This window comes from Callionymus lyra, chromosome 17 (assembly GCF_982586985.1).
Source record: "Callionymus lyra chromosome 17, fCalLyr1.hap1.1, whole genome shotgun sequence".
NCBI classification, from domain to species: Eukaryota; Metazoa; Chordata; class Actinopteri; order Syngnathiformes; family Callionymidae; genus Callionymus; species Callionymus lyra.
In genome coordinates this window covers 10,110,067-10,128,814 of record NC_141834.1, presented here as the reverse complement: position 1 = coordinate 10,128,814, position 18,748 = coordinate 10,110,067, and the positions used below count along the sequence as shown (strand labels likewise).

The 18,748-nt window shown below is 34.7% G+C and overlaps 1 protein-coding gene across 1 annotated transcript in view; it reads right to left on the bottom strand.

Moving 5' to 3' along the window:
• Positions 1–17,632, bottom strand: part of LOC148062362 (uncharacterized) — an 85,555-nt gene extending 67,923 nt beyond the window's left edge. The window contains exons 1-6 of the mRNA XM_087812913.1: positions 17,375–17,632; positions 15,768–15,890; positions 15,535–15,704; positions 10,577–10,632; positions 10,373–10,511; positions 9,374–9,501 (exon numbers count right to left, since the gene is read on the bottom strand). Coding sequence (XP_087669039.1) covers positions 9,374–9,501; positions 10,373–10,511; positions 10,577–10,632; positions 15,535–15,704; positions 15,768–15,890; positions 17,375–17,632 — 874 coding nt within the window. The remainder of the gene's footprint in view (positions 1–9,373; positions 9,502–10,372; positions 10,512–10,576; positions 10,633–15,534; positions 15,705–15,767; positions 15,891–17,374) is intronic.
• Between the last annotated feature and the right edge of the window lie 1,116 nt (positions 17,633–18,748).

The following is an 18,748-nucleotide window of genomic DNA, read 5'->3' as shown; positions in this document are numbered from 1 at the left end:
CGTAACAATCTTTTGCGCTCACATGGTGCGTCTGATATCATACTTAAGTATTCCGACCTTTTTTTCCATTTTCGGACACGTCGATTTTTGCCCATTTTTTAAAGTTTGAGTGAAAAAAATCGGTCGAAATAGACCTTTTTTCGAGCCTTCAAAAAACACATTTTAAGCATTTAGGCAACAATTTCATGCGCTCACATGGTGCGTCTGATATCATACTTAAGTATTCCGACCTTTTTTTCCATTTTCGGACACGTCGATTTTTGACCATTTTTTAAAGTTTGAGTGAAAAAAATCGGTCGAAATAGACCTTTTTTCGAGCCTAAAAAAAACACATTTTAAGCATTTAGGCAACAATTTTATGCGCTCACATGGTGCGTCTGATATCATACTTAAGTATTCCGACCTTTTTTTCCATTTTCGTACACGTCGATTTTTGACCATTTTTTAAAGTTTGAGTGAAAAAAATGGTTGAATTATATCTTTTTTCAAGCCTTCAAAAAACGACATTTTACGCATTTTCGTAACAATCTTTTGCGCTCACATGGTGCGTCTGATATCATACTTAAGTATTCCGACCTTTTTTTCCATTTTCGGACACGTCGATTTTTGCCCATTTTTTAAAGTTTGAGTGAAAAAAATCGGTCGAAATAGACCTTTTTTCGAGCCTTCAAAAAACACATTTTAAGCATTTAGGCAACAATTTTATGCGCTCACATGGTGCGTCTGATATCATACTTAAGTATTCCGACCTTTTTTTCCATTTTCGGACACGTCGATTTTTGACCATTTTTTAAAGTTTGAGTGAAAAAAATCGGTCGAAATAGACCTTTTTTCGAGCCTTCAAAAAACACATTTTAAGCATTTAGGCAACAATTTCATGCGCTCACATGGTGCGTCTGATATCATACTTAAGTATTCCGACCTTTTTTTCCATTTTCGGACACGTCGATTTTTGACCATTTTTTAAAGTTTGAGTGAAAAAAATCGGTCGAAATAGACCTTTTTTCGAGCCTAAAAAAAACACATTTTAAGCATTTAGGCAACAATTTTATGCGCTCACATGGTGCGTCTGATATCATACTTAAGTATTCCGACCTTTTTTTCCATTTTCGGACACGTCGATTTTTGACCATTTTTTAAAGTTTGAGTGAAAAAAATGGTTGAATTATATCTTTTTTCAAGCCTTCAAAAAACGACATTTTACGCATTTTCGTAACAATCTTTTGCGCTCACATGGTGCGTCTGATATCATACTTAAGTATTCCGACCTTTTTTTCCATTTTCGGACACGTCGATTTTTGCCCATTTTTTAAAGTTTGAGTGAAAAAAATCGGTCGAAATAGACCTTTTTTCGAGCCTTCAAAAAACACATTTTAAGCATTTAGGCAACAATTTCATGCGCTCACATGGTGCGTCTGATATCATACTTAAGTATTCCGACCTTTTTTTCCATTTTCGGACACGTCGATTTTTGACCATTTTTTAAAGTTTGAGTGAAAAAAATCGGTCGAAATAGACCTTTTTTCGAGCCTAAAAAAAACACATTTTAAGCATTTAGGCAACAATTTCATGCGCTCACATGGTGCGTCTGATATCATACTTAAGTATTCCGACCTTTTTTTCCATTTTCGTACACGTCGATTTTTGACCATTTTTTAAAGTTTGAGTGAAAAAAATCGGTCGAAATAGACCTTTTTTCGAGCCTTCAAAAAAACACATTTTAAGCATTTAGGCAACAATTTTATGCGCTCACATGGTGCGTCTGATATCATACTTAAGTATTCCGACCTTTTTTTCCATTTTCGTACACGTCGATTTTTGACCATTTTTTAAAGTTTGAGTGAAAAAAATCGGTCGAAATAGACCTTTTTTCGAGCCTAAAAAAAACACATTTTAAGCATTTAGGCAACAATTTTATGCGCTCACATGGTGCGTCTGATATCATACTTAAGTATTCCGACCTTTTTTTCCATTTTCGGAAACGTCGATTTTTGACCATTTTTTAAAGTTTGAGTGAAAAAAATGGTTGAATTATATCTTTTTTCAAGCCTTCAAAAAACGACATTTTACGCATTTTCGTAACAATCTTTTGCGCTCACATGGTGCGTCTGATATCATACTTAAGTATTCCGACCTTTTTTTCCATTTTCGGACACGTCGATTTTTGCCCATTTTTTAAAGTTTGAGTGAAAAAAATCGGTCGAAATAGACCTTTTTTCGAGCCTTCAAAAAACACATTTTAAGCATTTAGGCAACAATTTCATGCGCTCACATGGTGCGTCTGATATCATACTTAAGTATTCCGACCTTTTTTTCCATTTTCGGACACGTCGATTTTTGACCATTTTTTAAAGTTTGAGTGAAAAAAATCGGTCGAAATAGACCTTTTTTCGAGCCTAAAAAAAACACATTTTAAGCATTTAGGCAACAATTTTATGCGCTCACATGGTGCGTCTGATATCATACTTAAGTATTCCGACCTTTTTTTCCATTTTCGTACACGTCGATTTTTGACCATTTTTTAAAGTTTGAGTGAAAAAAATGGTTGAATTATATCTTTTTTCAAGCCTTCAAAAAACGACATTTTACGCATTTTCATAACAATCTTTTGCGCTCACATGGTGCGTCTGATATCATACTTAAGTATTCCGACCTTTTTTTCCATTTTCGGACACGTCGATTTTTGACCATTTTTTAAAGTTTGAGTGAAAAAAATCGGTCGAAATAGACCTTTTTTCGAGCCTTCAAAAAAACACATTTTGAGCATTTAGGCAACAATTTTATGCGCTCACATGGTGCGTCTGATATCATACTTAAGTATTCCGACCTTTTTTTCCATTTTCGGACACGTCGATTTTTGACCATTTTTTAAAGTTTGAGTGAAAAAAATGGTTGAATTATATCTTTTTTCAAGCCTTCAAAAAACGACATTTTACGCATTTTCGTAACAATCTTTTGCGCTCACATGGTGCGTCTGATATCATACTTAAGTATTCCGACCTTTTTTTCCATTTTCGGACACGTCGATTTTTGCCCATTTTTTAAAGTTTGAGTGAAAAAAATCGGTCGAAATAGACCTTTTTTCGAGCCTTCAAAAAACACATTTTAAGCATTTAGGCAACAATTTCATGCGCTCACATGGTGCGTCTGATATCATACTTAAGTATTCCGACCTTTTTTTCCATTTTCGGACACGTCGATTTTTGACCATTTTTTAAAGTTTGAGTGAAAAAAATCGGTCGAAATAGACCTTTTTTCGAGCCTAAAAAAAACACATTTTAAGCATTTAGGCAACAATTTCATGCGCTCACATGGTGCGTCTGATATCATACTTAAGTATTCCGACCTTTTTTTCCATTTTCGTACACGTCGATTTTTGACCATTTTTTAAAGTTTGAGTGAAAAAAATCGGTCGAAATAGACCTTTTTTCGAGCCTTCAAAAAAACACATTTTAAGCATTTAGGCAACAATTTTATGCGCTCACATGGTGCGTCTGATATCATACTTAAGTATTCCGACCTTTTTTTCCATTTTCGTACACGTCGATTTTTGACCATTTTTTAAAGTTTGAGTGAAAAAAATGGTTGAATTATATCTTTTTTCAAGCCTTCAAAAAACGACATTTTACGCATTTTCATAACAATCTTTTGCGCTCACATGGTGCGTCTGATATCATACTTAAGTATTCCGACCTTTTTTTCCATTTTCGGACACGTCGATTTTTGACCATTTTTTAAAGTTTGAGTGAAAAAAATCGGTCGAAATAGACCTTTTTTCGAGCCTAAAAAAAACACATTTTAAGCATTTAGGCAACAATTTTATGCGCTCACATGGTGCGTCTGATATCATACTTAAGTATTCCGACCTTTTTTTCCATTTTCGGACACGTCGATTTTTGACCATTTTTTAAAGTTTGAGTGAAAAAAATGGTTGAATTATATCTTTTTTCAAGCCTTCAAAAAACGACATTTTACGCATTTTCGTAACAATCTTTTGCGCTCACATGGTGCGTCTGATATCATACTTAAGTATTCCGACCTTTTTTTCCATTTTCGGACACGTCGATTTTTGCCCATTTTTTAAAGTTTGAGTGAAAAAAATCGGTCGAAATAGACCTTTTTTCGAGCCTTCAAAAAACACATTTTAAGCATTTAGGCAACAATTTTATGCGCTCACATGGTGCGTCTGATATCATACTTAAGTATTCCGACCTTTTTTTCCATTTTCGGACACGTCGATTTTTGACCATTTTTTAAAGTTTGAGTGAAAAAAATCGGTCGAAATAGACCTTTTTTCGAGCCTAAAAAAAACACATTTTAAGCATTTAGGCAACAATTTCATGCGCTCACATGGTGCGTCTGATATCATACTTAAGTATTCCGACCTTTTTTTCCATTTTCGTACACGTCGATTTTTGACCATTTTTTAAAGTTTGAGTGAAAAAAATGGTTGAATTATATCTTTTTTCAAGCCTTCAAAAAACGACATTTTACGCATTTTCATAACAATCTTTTGCGCTCACATGGTGCGTCTGATATCATACTTAAGTATTCCGACCTTTTTTTCCATTTTCGGACACGTCGATTTTTGACCATTTTTTAAAGTTTGAGTGAAAAAAATCGGTCGAAATAGACCTTTTTTCGAGCCTAAAAAAAACACATTTTAAGCATTTAGGCAACAATTTTATGCGCTCACATGGTGCGTCTGATATCATACTTAAGTATTCCGACCTTTTTTTCCATTTTCGGACACGTCGATTTTTGACCATTTTTTAAAGTTTGAGTGAAAAAAATGGTTGAATTATATCTTTTTTCAAGCCTTCAAAAAACGACATTTTACGCATTTTCGTAACAATCTTTTGCGCTCACATGGTGCGTCTGATATCATACTTAAGTATTCCGACCTTTTTTTCCATTTTCGGACACGTCGATTTTTGCCCATTTTTTAAAGTTTGAGTGAAAAAAATCGGTCGAAATAGACCTTTTTTCGAGCCTTCAAAAAACACATTTTAAGCATTTAGGCAACAATTTCATGCGCTCACATGGTGCGTCTGATATCATACTTAAGTATTCCGACCTTTTTTTCCATTTTCGGACACGTCGATTTTTGACCATTTTTTAAAGTTTGAGTGAAAAAAATCGGTCGAAATAGACCTTTTTTCTAGCCTAAAAAAAACACATTTTAAGCATTTAGGCAACAATTTCATGCGCTCACATGGTGCGTCTGATATCATACTTAAGTATTCCGACCTTTTTTTCCATTTTCGTACACGTCGATTTTTGACCATTTTTTTAAGTTTGAGTGAAAAAAATCGGTCGAAATAGACCTTTTTTCGAGCCTTCAAAAAAACACATTTTAAGCATTTAGGCAACAATTTTATGCGCTCACATGGTGCGTCTGATATCATACTTAAGTATTCCGACCTTTTTTTCCATTTTCGTACACGTCGATTTTTGACCATTTTTTAAAGTTTGAGTGAAAAAAATGGTTGAATTATATCTTTTTTCAAGCCTTCAAAAAACGACATTTTACGCATTTTCATAACAATCTTTTGCGCTCACATGGTGCGTCTGATATCATACTTAAGTATTCCGACCTTTTTTTCCATTTTCGGACACGTCGATTTTTGACCATTTTTTAAAGTTTGAGTGAAAAAAATCGGTCGAAATAGACCTTTTTTCGAGCCTTCAAAAAACACATTTTAAGCATTTAGGCAACAATTTCATGCGCTCACATGGTGCGTCTGATATCATACTTAAGTATTCCGACCTTTTTTTCCATTTTCGTACACGTCGATTTTTGACCATTTTTTAAAGTTTGAGTGAAAAAAATCGGTCGAAATAGACCTTTTTTCGAGCCTTCAAAAAAACACATTTTAAGCATTTAGGCAACAATTTTATGCGCTCACATGGTGCGTCTGATATCATACTTAAGTATTCCGACCTTTTTTTCCATTTTCGTACACGTCGATTTTTGACCATTTTTTAAAGTTTGAGTGAAAAAAATGGTTGAATTATATCTTTTTTCAAGCCTTCAAAAAACGACATTTTACGCATTTTCGTAACAATCTTTTGCGCTCACATGGTGCGTCTGATATCATACTTAAGTATTCCGACCTTTTTTTCCATTTTCGGACACGTCGATTTTTGCCCATTTTTTAAAGTTTGAGTGAAAAAAATCGGTCGAAATAGACCTTTTTTCGAGCATTCAAAAAACACATTTTAAGCATTTAGGCAACAATTTCATGCGCTCACATGGTGCGTCTGATATCATACTTAAGTATTCCGACCTTTTTTTCCATTTTCGGACACGTCGATTTTTGACCATTTTTTAAAGTTTGAGTGAAAAAAATCGGTCGAAATAGACCTTTTTTCGAGCCTAAAAAAAACACATTTTAAGCATTTAGGCAACAATTTCATGCGCTCACATGGTGCGTCTGATATCATACTTAAGTATTCCGACCTTTTTTTCCATTTTCGTACACGTCGATTTTTGACCATTTTTTTAAGTTTGAGTGAAAAAAATCGGTCGAAATAGACCTTTTTTCGAGCCTTCAAAAAAACACATTTTAAGCATTTAGGCAACAATTTCATGCGCTCACATGGTGCGTCTGATATCATACTTAAGTATTCCGACCTTTTTTTCCATTTTCGTACACGTCGATTTTTGACCATTTTTTAAAGTTTGAGTGAAAAAAATCGGTCGAAATAGACCTTTTTTCGAGCCTTCAAAAAAACACATTTTAAGCATTTAGGCAACAATTTTATGCGCTCACATGGTGCGTCTGATATCATACTTAAGTATTCCGACCTTTTTTTCCATTTTCGTACACGTCGATTTTTGACCATTTTTTAAAGTTTGAGTGAAAAAAATGGTTGAATTATATCTTTTTTCAAGCCTTCAAAAAACGACATTTTACGCATTTTCATAACAATCTTTTGCGCTCACATGGTGCGTCTGATATCATACTTAAGTATTCCGACCTTTTTTTCCATTTTCGGACACGTCGATTTTTGACCATTTTTTAAAGTTTGAGTGAAAAAAATCGGTCGAAATAGACCTTTTTTCGAGCCTAAAAAAAACACATTTTAAGCATTTAGGCAACAATTTCATGCGCTCACATGGTGCGTCTGATATCATACTTAAGTATTCCGACCTTTTTTTCCATTTTCGTACACGTCGATTTTTGACCATTTTTTTAAGTTTGAGTGAAAAAAATCGGTCGAAATAGACCTTTTTTCGAGCCTTCAAAAAAACACATTTTAAGCATTTAGGCAACAATTTCATGCGCTCACATGGTGCGTCTGATATCATACTTAAGTATTCCGACCTTTTTTTCCATTTTCGTACACGTCGATTTTTGACCATTTTTTAAAGTTTGAGTGAAAAAAATCGGTCGAAATAGACCTTTTTTCGAGCCTTCAAAAAAACACATTTTAAGCATTTAGGCAACAATTTTATGCGCTCACATGGTGCGTCTGATATCATACTTAAGTATTCCGACCTTTTTTTCCATTTTCGTACACGTCGATTTTTGACCATTTTTTAAAGTTTGAGTGAAAAAAATGGTTGAATTATATCTTTTTTCAAGCCTTCAAAAAACGACATTTTACGCATTTTCATAACAATCTTTTGCGCTCACATGGTGCGTCTGATATCATACTTAAGTATTCCGACCTTTTTTTCCATTTTCGGACACGTCGATTTTTGACCATTTTTTAAAGTTTGAGTGAAAAAAATCGGTCGAAATAGACCTTTTTTCGAGCCTAAAAAAAACACATTTTAAGCATTTAGGCAACAATTTCATGCGCTCACATGGTGCGTCTGATATCATACTTAAGTATTCCGACCTTTTTTTCCATTTTCGTACACGTCGATTTTTGACCATTTTTTTAAGTTTGAGTGAAAAAAATCGGTCGAAATAGACCTTTTTTCGAGCCTTCAAAAAAACACATTTTAAGCATTTAGGCAACAATTTCATGCGCTCACATGGTGCGTCTGATATCATACTTAAGTATTCCGACCTTTTTTTCCATTTTCGTACACGTCGATTTTTGACCATTTTTTAAAGTTTGAGTGAAAAAAATCGGTCGAAATAGACCTTTTTTCGAGCCTTCAAAAAACGACATTTTACGCATTTTCATAACAATCTTTTGCGCTCACATGGTGCGTCTGATATCATACTTAAGTATTCCGACCTTTTTTTCCATTTTCGGACACGTCGATTTTTGACCATTTTTTAAAGTTTGAGTGAAAAAAATCGGTCGAAATAGACCTTTTTTCTAGCCTAAAAAAAACACATTTTAAGCATTTAGGCAACAATTTCATGCGCTCACATGGTGCGTCTGATATCATACTTAAGTATTCCGACCTTTTTTTCCATTTTCGTACACGTCGATTTTTGACCATTTTTTTAAGTTTGAGTGAAAAAAATCGGTCGAAATAGACCTTTTTTCGAGCCTTCAAAAAAACACATTTTAAGCATTTAGGCAACAATTTTATGCGCTCACATGGTGCGTCTGATATCATACTTAAGTATTCCGACCTTTTTTTCCATTTTCGTACACGTCGATTTTTGACCATTTTTTAAAGTTTGAGTGAAAAAAATGGTTGAATTATATCTTTTTTCAAGCCTTCAAAAAACGACATTTTACGCATTTTCATAACAATCTTTTGCGCTCACATGGTGCGTCTGATATCATACTTAAGTATTCCGACCTTTTTTTCCATTTTCGGACACGTCGATTTTTGACCATTTTTTAAAGTTTGAGTGAAAAAAATCGGTCGAAATAGACCTTTTTTCGAGCCTTCAAAAAACACATTTTAAGCATTTAGGCAACAATTTCATGCGCTCACATGGTGCGTCTGATATCATACTTAAGTATTCCGACCTTTTTTTCCATTTTCGGACACGTCGATTTTTGACCATTTTTTAAAGTTTGAGTGAAAAAAATCGGTCGAAATAGACCTTTTTTCGAGCCTTCAAAAAAACACATTTTAAGCATTTAGGCAACAATTTTATGCGCTCACATGGTGCGTCTGATATCATACTTAAGTATTCCGACCTTTTTTTCCATTTTCGTACACGTCGATTTTTGACCATTTTTTAAAGTTTGAGTGAAAAAAATGGTTGAATTATATCTTTTTTCAAGCCTTCAAAAAACGACATTTTACGCATTTTCGTAACAATCTTTTGCGCTCACATGGTGCGTCTGATATCATACTTAAGTATTCCGACCTTTTTTTCCATTTTCGTACACATCGATTTTTGGCCATTTTTTAAAGTTTGAGTGATTAAAATCGGTCGAAGTAATAACGTAGTAACAATAAATACATGAAGTATTTTCAGAAGAGGAAACGCTCCCTCAGTACCTCTGCTGACATCACCAGGGAAGCTGCCGATCTCTCCGTCCACCATCTTCTGCTGCAGCTGCTTGATGTTAAACGGCTCCACAGTGAAAGGCAGAGTTCCGGTCAACATGGCGAACATACTCACGCCGCTGTGGAGAAAAAAAAAATCAGTAAAAACCTCCAAGATTCATCAACGAACGAAGCAAAGTCAGAAGAAATACAAGGACATTAAAATGCTCAAAATATACTTCAATCAGGAGATAACATATTCCCAGAATCCATTGCACTGTTTCCTCAAAAGATTAGTGATACAATTTTGCCTTGACAGCCATTTGAGGCCCTTGAGCAGATTTAATGTGTGCAACCATTTTAGTGATTGTATTACGGAACAATAAAATCTAAACGCATATTTTTTTCAAATGCTTAAAAAACAAAAATAAAGTAAAACGTCGGCAGCATCGACGCAAATTACTTTTTCCTTTCAGTCTGTGTTGTTTTCAATTTTGTGTTGTACTGGTTGAATATATAAGTGCTTTAAGTTTGATATTTGTGATGGAATTTTGATCATAATTTCCAACCTTTAAATGTGATTAAAACGTAAACACTTTAATGAATACATATAATCAATATTTACGAAAAGATGTGCTGTGTGCTATAGCTAACTAAATATGTGTTTTGTTCTTGCTGTCAGAACAATATTTTTTAATAATTTTTTTGGTCTGAGCCAAAGTTTGCGTTCATTTCCAACATGGCTCAAGTATTGAGACCCTTTTTTGAAATTTACAAAAATGTTTAAAAAAAACCTCTTTTGTTTTGTTTTGTAAACAAATTTTCTTAATAAAGTTATTACCAATTTTACCACCAGGGGGAGCCACAAACAATGAATCACAACCTTACATAGTGGTGCTTTAAAAAGGTTTACTAACACATTTTAGTTCTGCTAATAAAATCTGAACCAGTAATGAACAAAAAGGTTTTTTATTTTTTTTAATGATGCAAAATTTTCGGCCCATCACTCACATGGACCAGACGTCAACTTTGGGGCCGTACTTCTTGTGGGCCAGCAGTTCCGGGGCGGCGTAGGCGGGACTTCCACACTGGGTGGTGAGAAGCTCCAGACACAAAGATTCCGGCTTAAGGGTGTTGCTGAGTCCAAAATCTGTGGATCAGGATCACAGGTTTTATCAGAAGTGAAGCGTCGCCTCGACAACTGAGACCACGTACCTACAATCTTGATGTTGTTCTGCTCGTCCAATAGGAAGTTTTCAATTTTTAAATCTCTGAAGAAGGAAAAACAAGAGATTTTATATTGGTGTTAATATTTTCTATTCTTGATCGGAGCTCTACACCACTTTTAGGCTCAACCAGGGGCCACATTATAAACTGTTATACGGGGCCGTCAAGGCAAAAGAAAAAGGGACAAATTAGGAATTTAGTTTGATTGAAAAAATAAAAAAAACATAAAAGTAAATTCTAAAATAAGCTTTTCTCTTAATTCGATTGTATATTATTTCAATTTTTCCAATTTATTTTATTTTAAATTCTAAAGTAAAATTTTATTTTTAAAACATTTATTACATTTTATTTCGTACGGACTATTATGGTTTTTCTCCTTGCAGGAGTTGACTGTCCAGACGGTGTTTGGCAATAATGAAGCAAGGCTGGCGGAGAAATCTGTGATCATCTCGCACTTCATGCACGCTGGGTTGAAATAGACCGGCGTCAGCTCGTCCTTCAGTTCTGCCTGGTGAACTCATTCTCTTCATTATCCAAGAGGTTCAAAAGCGAAGTCAACTGGACTGTGTAGAGTTCTAGGAAGACTTGCTTTGGAACTTCTTGCTGGATGAATGAGAAACTTAATGGATATTTTAGCTTTTTGATTTTCTTAACCACTTTTCCTCGGCACTTTTGGTTACTTGTTTTTAGTGTTGTTCTCTTTTTTTCTCATTTTCTTGAGTGGATTGTGGTTCTTGCTGTCACCGTTGTTTCGGACCTTCCTCGTTTGTTGGATAGTTTTATCCGCTTGTGAGTCTCTTTGATAATCATCCTTGACATGGAAAGATATTTTCAACCAAAGATTTTTAACAAGTTACTTGTAAAGTATAACATCTTATAAAATTGTTCAAAAGCCATCTGACCATCTTTTCTAATGGTCAGTGCTGGGTAGTGATTGTCTGATGAAGCTTCATAAAGCAGTGTCATCTTTTTTCAGAGCCACTAGATGGCGATCTATTTTGTATTGGTAACTATTTAAGTTTGTTTTGAACAACTGTTCTAATGAAACATCACATCATTTTTAAACTGATGGCGCCACCTACTGACCTCTAAACAACATGACACTGTTTCATGAAGCTTCATCAGACCATCACTAGTGCCGTGTATCGAACTTAGGATCTCTTTTGGTTCGTCTTTCGGCTCCAAGTTTTAGTACCAAAATGTGATAAAAAGTTAACTATGTTTGAATTTTTCTGAAGAATAAGTTAATAAGTAGAAAAGGAATTAAAAATCCAATACAATTGTTATTAGTTAGCAAGTATAAGTACCATTTATTTATTCATTTTGTAATGAAAAGAGAGAAGTAAAAATTTACCAAAGATTAAAAAGATTTGCACTTCAGTATTTTCCGGACTATAAGTCGCTCCGGAGTACAAGTCGCACCAGCCATAAAATGCATCATAAAGAAGGAAAAACATATATAAGTCGCACTGGAGTATAAGTCGCATTTTTGGGGGAAATTTATTTGATAAAATATAACACCAACAACAGACATGTCATCTTGAAAGGCAATTTAAAATAAAAATAGAATAGATGCGACAAAAGGCTGAATAATTGTATGCTTACGTTACACGACACAACTGAGAACGTGCCTGGTATGTTAACATTACATATTAAGAGTTATTCAGATAACTATAGCATAAATAACATGTTAAGAAGTTTACCAAACATCCGTGTAACTCCAAATAACTAAAATCCAATGAAATCTTCATCCTCGGTTTCACTTTTAAACAACTCTGCTAACTCCGGAGGTAGAAGATGCGGCGCTTCCTCTTCTACGTCGAAATAATCATCACAGGCCTAGAGCGCCCTCTTGCGGTTTAAAGTGAAAATAACGATGTGAAATGATATACTGGTAATAATGTGTTAATAATTTCACACATAAGTCTCTCCAGAGTATAAGTCGCACCCCCGGCCAAACTATGAAAAAAACTGCGACTAATAGTCCAGAAAATACGGTACTTAAAATTAAAAAATGCTTTCTGATAGAATTAATCGTAAAAAAAAAATGGAAAAAGGGTTGTTTGGGAGTTGTTATGGTTGAGGTCAAAGTCAAGGTGTCGTTATATCGAAAAAAGCAAGTAAAAATTTACCAAAGATAAAAAAGATTCGCCCTATTTGAAATAAAATTGTTCTTTTTTATAGAATTGATCGTAAAATAAATGGAAAAAAGGGTTGTTAAGGAGCTGTTAGTTGCTTTATTCATGTTATTTTACCTACTTTGCCGCATAGATGGAGTCAGAGGGCCACGTTTGGCCCCTTAGCCGAACTTAGCCTAGGGTCTGTGCTAAGCCCTTGGCTGTATTTTCTGGAAAGCCAGATGAAATTGGAGCAGACCGACAAAAGTCCCCGAGTTTAAGTCACATTTTTTCGGGACACCACAAGAATATTATCGAGGATATAACCAACATAAAAGCCTCCAAACGAAATCCTCATCAACCGAAGAACATCTCGCAATCACCTGGAAAAGTTGTCCGAGCGCCGCGCTCTCACCGCGATCGCGCCGCCGCCTCTTAAACTAGCGAGCTAAATGAAAATCTGCGGTTGGAAGGGAGAGATCCCCCTATAAACTCCATCCTGGGAATCAGCCATGCGTCTTTTTTTTCATCTGCCTTCATTTAAACAACAGACAGGAAGTTCAAAGGCAGCGCGAGGACGGCGAGATGGAGGAGAAAATGGATGCGGTGAAAGCCCGTGAGAATGTGTGTGGTAGGAGGTGCGTTTAAGTGCAAATTTTTCCATTTATTTTCGCTTGGATCTGCGGCGAGGGCGTGCGAGCAGGAGGTGCCGCTGAAGGCTCCGGAGCGACATCGTTGAGGGACTTCATTAGAGAGGAAGTCCATGATGTTGTGATGATGTGTGAATCATGGCGCCGGGCGCAGGATGATGAGATCATTGCCTGGTAATCACATTCCCACCTTCAGAGGAGCCAAGGTCTTAAACTAAAAAGCCCAGTGCTGAGCATTATTGTGTGTGGCTGTGGTGCGACCGTGCATGTGTTGGAGTATTAAAGTATTGGGTATTGAGCACGTACTAGAAGGAAAACCTTTGACTTTCACACCATAATGATCCAGGTTTTTTGACTTTGTCTTTTGTTCCCTGCAGGATTCACAGGTTTTGCACGTGTGGTTATTGAAATATCAAGACAGATCCTGATTAAAATGTGCTTTTTCGTTTGAAAGTAAACTTAGTTACTAGAGTTTTCAATAATAAATACAGAAGATTCATTCATTCATTTGTTTTTTACTAAATGGGGACTAAAGAATATTTCTTGGGTATAGAGGGTGGAGGCAATATTTGAGATACAATTCAGTTTTTTATTGTAGTAATAATGATGAAAAAAAACACAGTTAATTTAATATTAAGTATTTATTTAAAGAAAGTAAATACAAAATAAGTATGAATAAAAATTAAAAATTAAAATAAAGATACACCATGATAGAAAAACAAAAACTTAAAAAAAATATATATATAAAAGAAGAACAAGAAAAAGAATTAGCAATAAACTAAGAATGTATATATTGTATAAAGGAAAACTTTAATAAAATAAAAGTAATCTGCAAATGAGTCAATATAATGTATAATCTATTGTGTCCCCTAAGGTTTTGTGTAGATATTAAAATATCATGACAGATCCTAAATAACATGTGTTTTCTATTTGAAAATAGATTTAGTTAATAGAGTTTTTAATGTTTAATCTAGATTGTTTAATTTCCTTTAGGTTTTTTTACTAAATAGGGACTAAAAATATTTCTAATTTACACTACTTACAATATAAAGCGTGGACGCAATATTCTAAATAAAAGTCAGTTTCGTATCATAAAAATAATTTTAGAAAAATGTAGTGATCACATATTAAGTATGAATCCTTTGAAGACAAATACAATAAAAGTTATCTACAGATTATTCATTAAAAATGTGTAATTAATTAAACACAACATAAAGTTTTACATGAGTAGTTATTGATATATCAAGAAAGATTTTTAAACGAGGGCCTTTTTTCATTTGAAAGTAAATAAAGTATAACCAAAAACAAAATAACAAGAGCCATATTTTTGCCAGCATCTAGATGTCACTCTCCGCTTTATAATCTTTGACTCTGATCCAGTAATAAAATAAAACCTGGCATTGTTTTCAAACTGACAGTGCCATTTAGTGGTCTTGAAATATTTAGACACAGTATCATGACACTTCATCAGCTGCTTCATGAGGCCTCGTCAACACATCACTATTTTCTACAGGGTTGTCAGTTCAAGGGAGTTTTACTATCATTTATCTCGATGACTTTTAAATGCTAAAATTAACATGATTACCAAGAAAAAGGAGGTGAATTAATGCATGAATATATACAAAAAATTAAAGGATATTAGTGTTGTTTGGTTGATGAAGCCTCATGAAACAACTGTGTAGTGAAGACAGTGTATCATGATACACTGTCTTGATTTTTGAAAGGCCTCTAGATGTCGCTTTATAATACTAATTCAATGAAACCTGGCATGACTTTACAAACTTAGAGTGACATCTAGTGGTCTTTTAAAAATGAAGACACTGTATCATGATACCTCACCAGCAGTTTCACAAGGCCTCACCAACACATCACTAGTATTTGCTCTATGAGTGCAAGTTTCAGGGGCATATTAAAAGTATTTGTATTGGTACCTTTACTAAGACAGGAAATAAGTCGTGTGATGTCAGTCATTTGGAGGCTAACCTTAACATAAAGTGTCAAAAATATAAAGGTTACCCTCATTTGCCACCCTCTCAAACATACCTCAGATTTCCTATCCGTCATCATTTTTTTTAGTGTTTTGAAACATTCTTAAGGCAAAAGCTCGAACACCATTAATGCATTTTTAAATGTACCTTTTGATAAACAGGTCAAGCCTGTCGGGATGAGGCTGTATTACCTGTGTACGATTCCAAGCTTGTGCAGATGATCGACCGCCGAGAGGATCTGCCTGGTGTAGCGTCGCACCTCCTTCTCCTCCAACCTCTTCTTCTCACAGATGCGGTCCATCAGGTCTCCACCAGAACAGAGCTCCATGGCCATGTAGTAGCTGTTCTCCGTCTCCAGAGTCTGACCCGGAGTTAGTTGGTCGTTAAGAACGTTTTTATCGATATAATATTTGTGAAAGCAAACCTCGAGCAGGACGACCACGTGTGGGTGTCGGATCATCTGGTGGATTCGAGGTTCCCTCTTCATGTTCTTCAGCACATACGTGTCCTGACGGGCTTTTTTCTTGTCGATGACCTTGATGGCGACCTCAAAATAACAACAAAACAGTGCTAAATTTAGAGAAATTTGACCAAAAACTCGTTATACTCATTATATGCATTATTGAATTCTAAATATAACTTTCTCAAGCTCTTATGCCTTTATTCATTTTATTCTTGTCCTTTTTATGAAGAGTACTTGCCCCTTTAAATCATTATTTAATTAATGATGAAATAATATCGAGATGTGATTTTCTTTAATGTAATGTTTTTGAATATTTAAATGAAATGTTAAGATTTGTTTGTTGTTTTTTTCCCCTTTTTTCCCTTGTGTTGTTTTTTACTTAGACTATTACTGACATATGTGATTTGTTTAAAGAGGACCAATACAGTTTTGTGTATCTATGAAATACATATGTTCATGGAAATATACATGGATATAAATGCGGACAAAAGTAATACAAGTAAGTGTATAAATAAATGTAAATTTACTTGAATATAAAATGACAGAAATGTAATTTTAAAAGGTACAGTATACAATAATATACATATTATTTTTAAATATGAAAAAAAGGGATTGTTTTTCAACTGTGATTTTTAAGAAATAAGTCTGTATAAAAATATTGGATTTAATTAAACCTTTTTTCAAATTGTTTTTTACTAAAATCATCCAACAAACTTTTTTTTCACTCTTCATTTTTGCGGAAAAATTATACATTTCTTGAAATTGGGCAGCTTTTTCAGGGAACATTGTGTAGCCTAACAGCAACAACAACAACAAAAAACACCTCAACAACAACAACAACCACAATAATAACATAATAGTATCAATAGCTTACTACCAAAAACACAAACAATAATAATAATAACAATGTGTTTTTAAGGGTCATAAACTTTTTTTTGGTCCATTTTCTTTTAAATGTATTCTATTTTGATCAAATAAATTTAAATCTTAATGATTATGTGTTTCTTTTTAAGTGACATAAGTGCTTTTTTGGTTATTTTAAATTTTTAATTGAATGAATGAATGAATGAACTTATTTATTTTTAACTTTTTCAAACAAAAAATGTGTAAATTATTTGTACATACAAAATAACAAAACACCAATTAAAGAAAAAAGCAGAATAAAAAAGAAAACATAACAAAACCCTGTAGTTCAAAAAAGTAGTAGGAAAAAGTAAAGTACTTTAACTTTTAATTTATTTAAATAAATACAGCTTAGATTCACTTTTAAAAACAAAATTAAGAAAAGAAACATCCACGTGGTGCTGAACTTTCATCGACCCTTTGTTAAAATGATACGTCAGGTCTGTTAAACAGTTCAAATGAATGTTGACACACGTCCACACCAGCAACCATGCATCTGCCGAGAGGTGAGGGGAAAAAAATGAGTTTGGTCGTCACCGAGGCAACCAGGTCGTGTACACAAGTCCCGGGGTCAGCGACAGTTTCAGGCAGTTTGACATTAAAGTTTAAAAACGTTGAATCCAAAAACTGAAGGAGCAGATGATATAAACCGAGACCACACCAACCTTCTCTCCGGTACCGATGTGTAGACCCTCCATCACCTTGGCGAACGAGCCCTTGTTGATCATCTTGCCCACCAGGTAGGGTCCCACTCGCTTGGTGTGAGGGAAACTCCTCAGCAGCTCCTTGGGAACCTTCAGCGCCGGGAGATGAAGCCGATCCTTCAGGACGGACGTCTCCCATCGGGACAGATCCAGCTCTCCGTCGCCCTCCTCTTCTGCCACCATGACCTCTGGACGGGGCTTCAGTGGAGCGGCTGGCATCTGGGACTGGACTCCATGTGTCTCCCTCAGGTCTGAGACGAGGACTCAAGAACCTTCTCTCGTGGGACGGCTATGAAAATAGAAGCTCCATCTTCTGCTCCTGTTAGTACTCCTCGGCCGTTGCTAGTCCTTTTTCTAAGATGTCTTCTCAGCTGCGTCTCTTCCGTCTGTTTCTCTCTGTTGGTTGGTGGATCATTAACCGCCGTGTTCTCAGGTCAGTTCCAGCGATGCGAGGGACATTCTACACCGTAATTACCCCCCCCCTCCTCCACCACACACACACACACACACCAACACACACCAAGGTGTACAAGTTTACTCTGAGTTACACAGTAACGATCCATCCAGTCTTCTTTCGCTCTGGTTCCAACACAAATTACGTCCAGGAGAGCTCAGACTTTTCAACAAGATAACACATATTTTCACAGGAAAACAAGAGTCTTAATATCTTGTTTCTATTGACATGTTTTCTCACTTGACTTTATTGTGTTTTCATTGATCACAAGCGTTATCTCGGGTAGAACTTATGAGAAGCTATTTTTTTAAAAATGCGTTTTTTAAATGAAAAAATGTATTATGTCCAGGTACATTTCCAAAGCATATTCTGTTGATTTAAAATAGTTTTATATTAATACGATAACACAATAACAAACATTGTAAATACAATTGTTAGGCCTGTACAAAAAAAAGATGGAAAATCGAACTAACTTCATCCTTAAACGATCAAAATAATTTTAAAAAAAAAGGCATAATAAGTACTTAGATAAAACTAAATGTAATTGAGGGAAAAAAAAGGCCAAAAAACAACATCAAAATTGTTGTAAATACAACTGTTGAGCCTGAGATGAAAAATCAAACTAAGTTCGTTACACTAACTGAATAATTCATAACATACATTATAAGTATTTGTAGTAAACTATTTTTAGATAAAGCGTAATTCTAATTGATGGAAAAAAGCTAAACAACAACCGAAATAAACGTAAGTACATCTTTTGTCCATGAAAAAAGAAGATGAACTAGATTCTGAAAAAATCGAAACATGTTAAACTATGGGTTTAATTATTGCACACATGATTTATTCTTTTTAAACATAAGTATAATTGGTTTACGATGTGT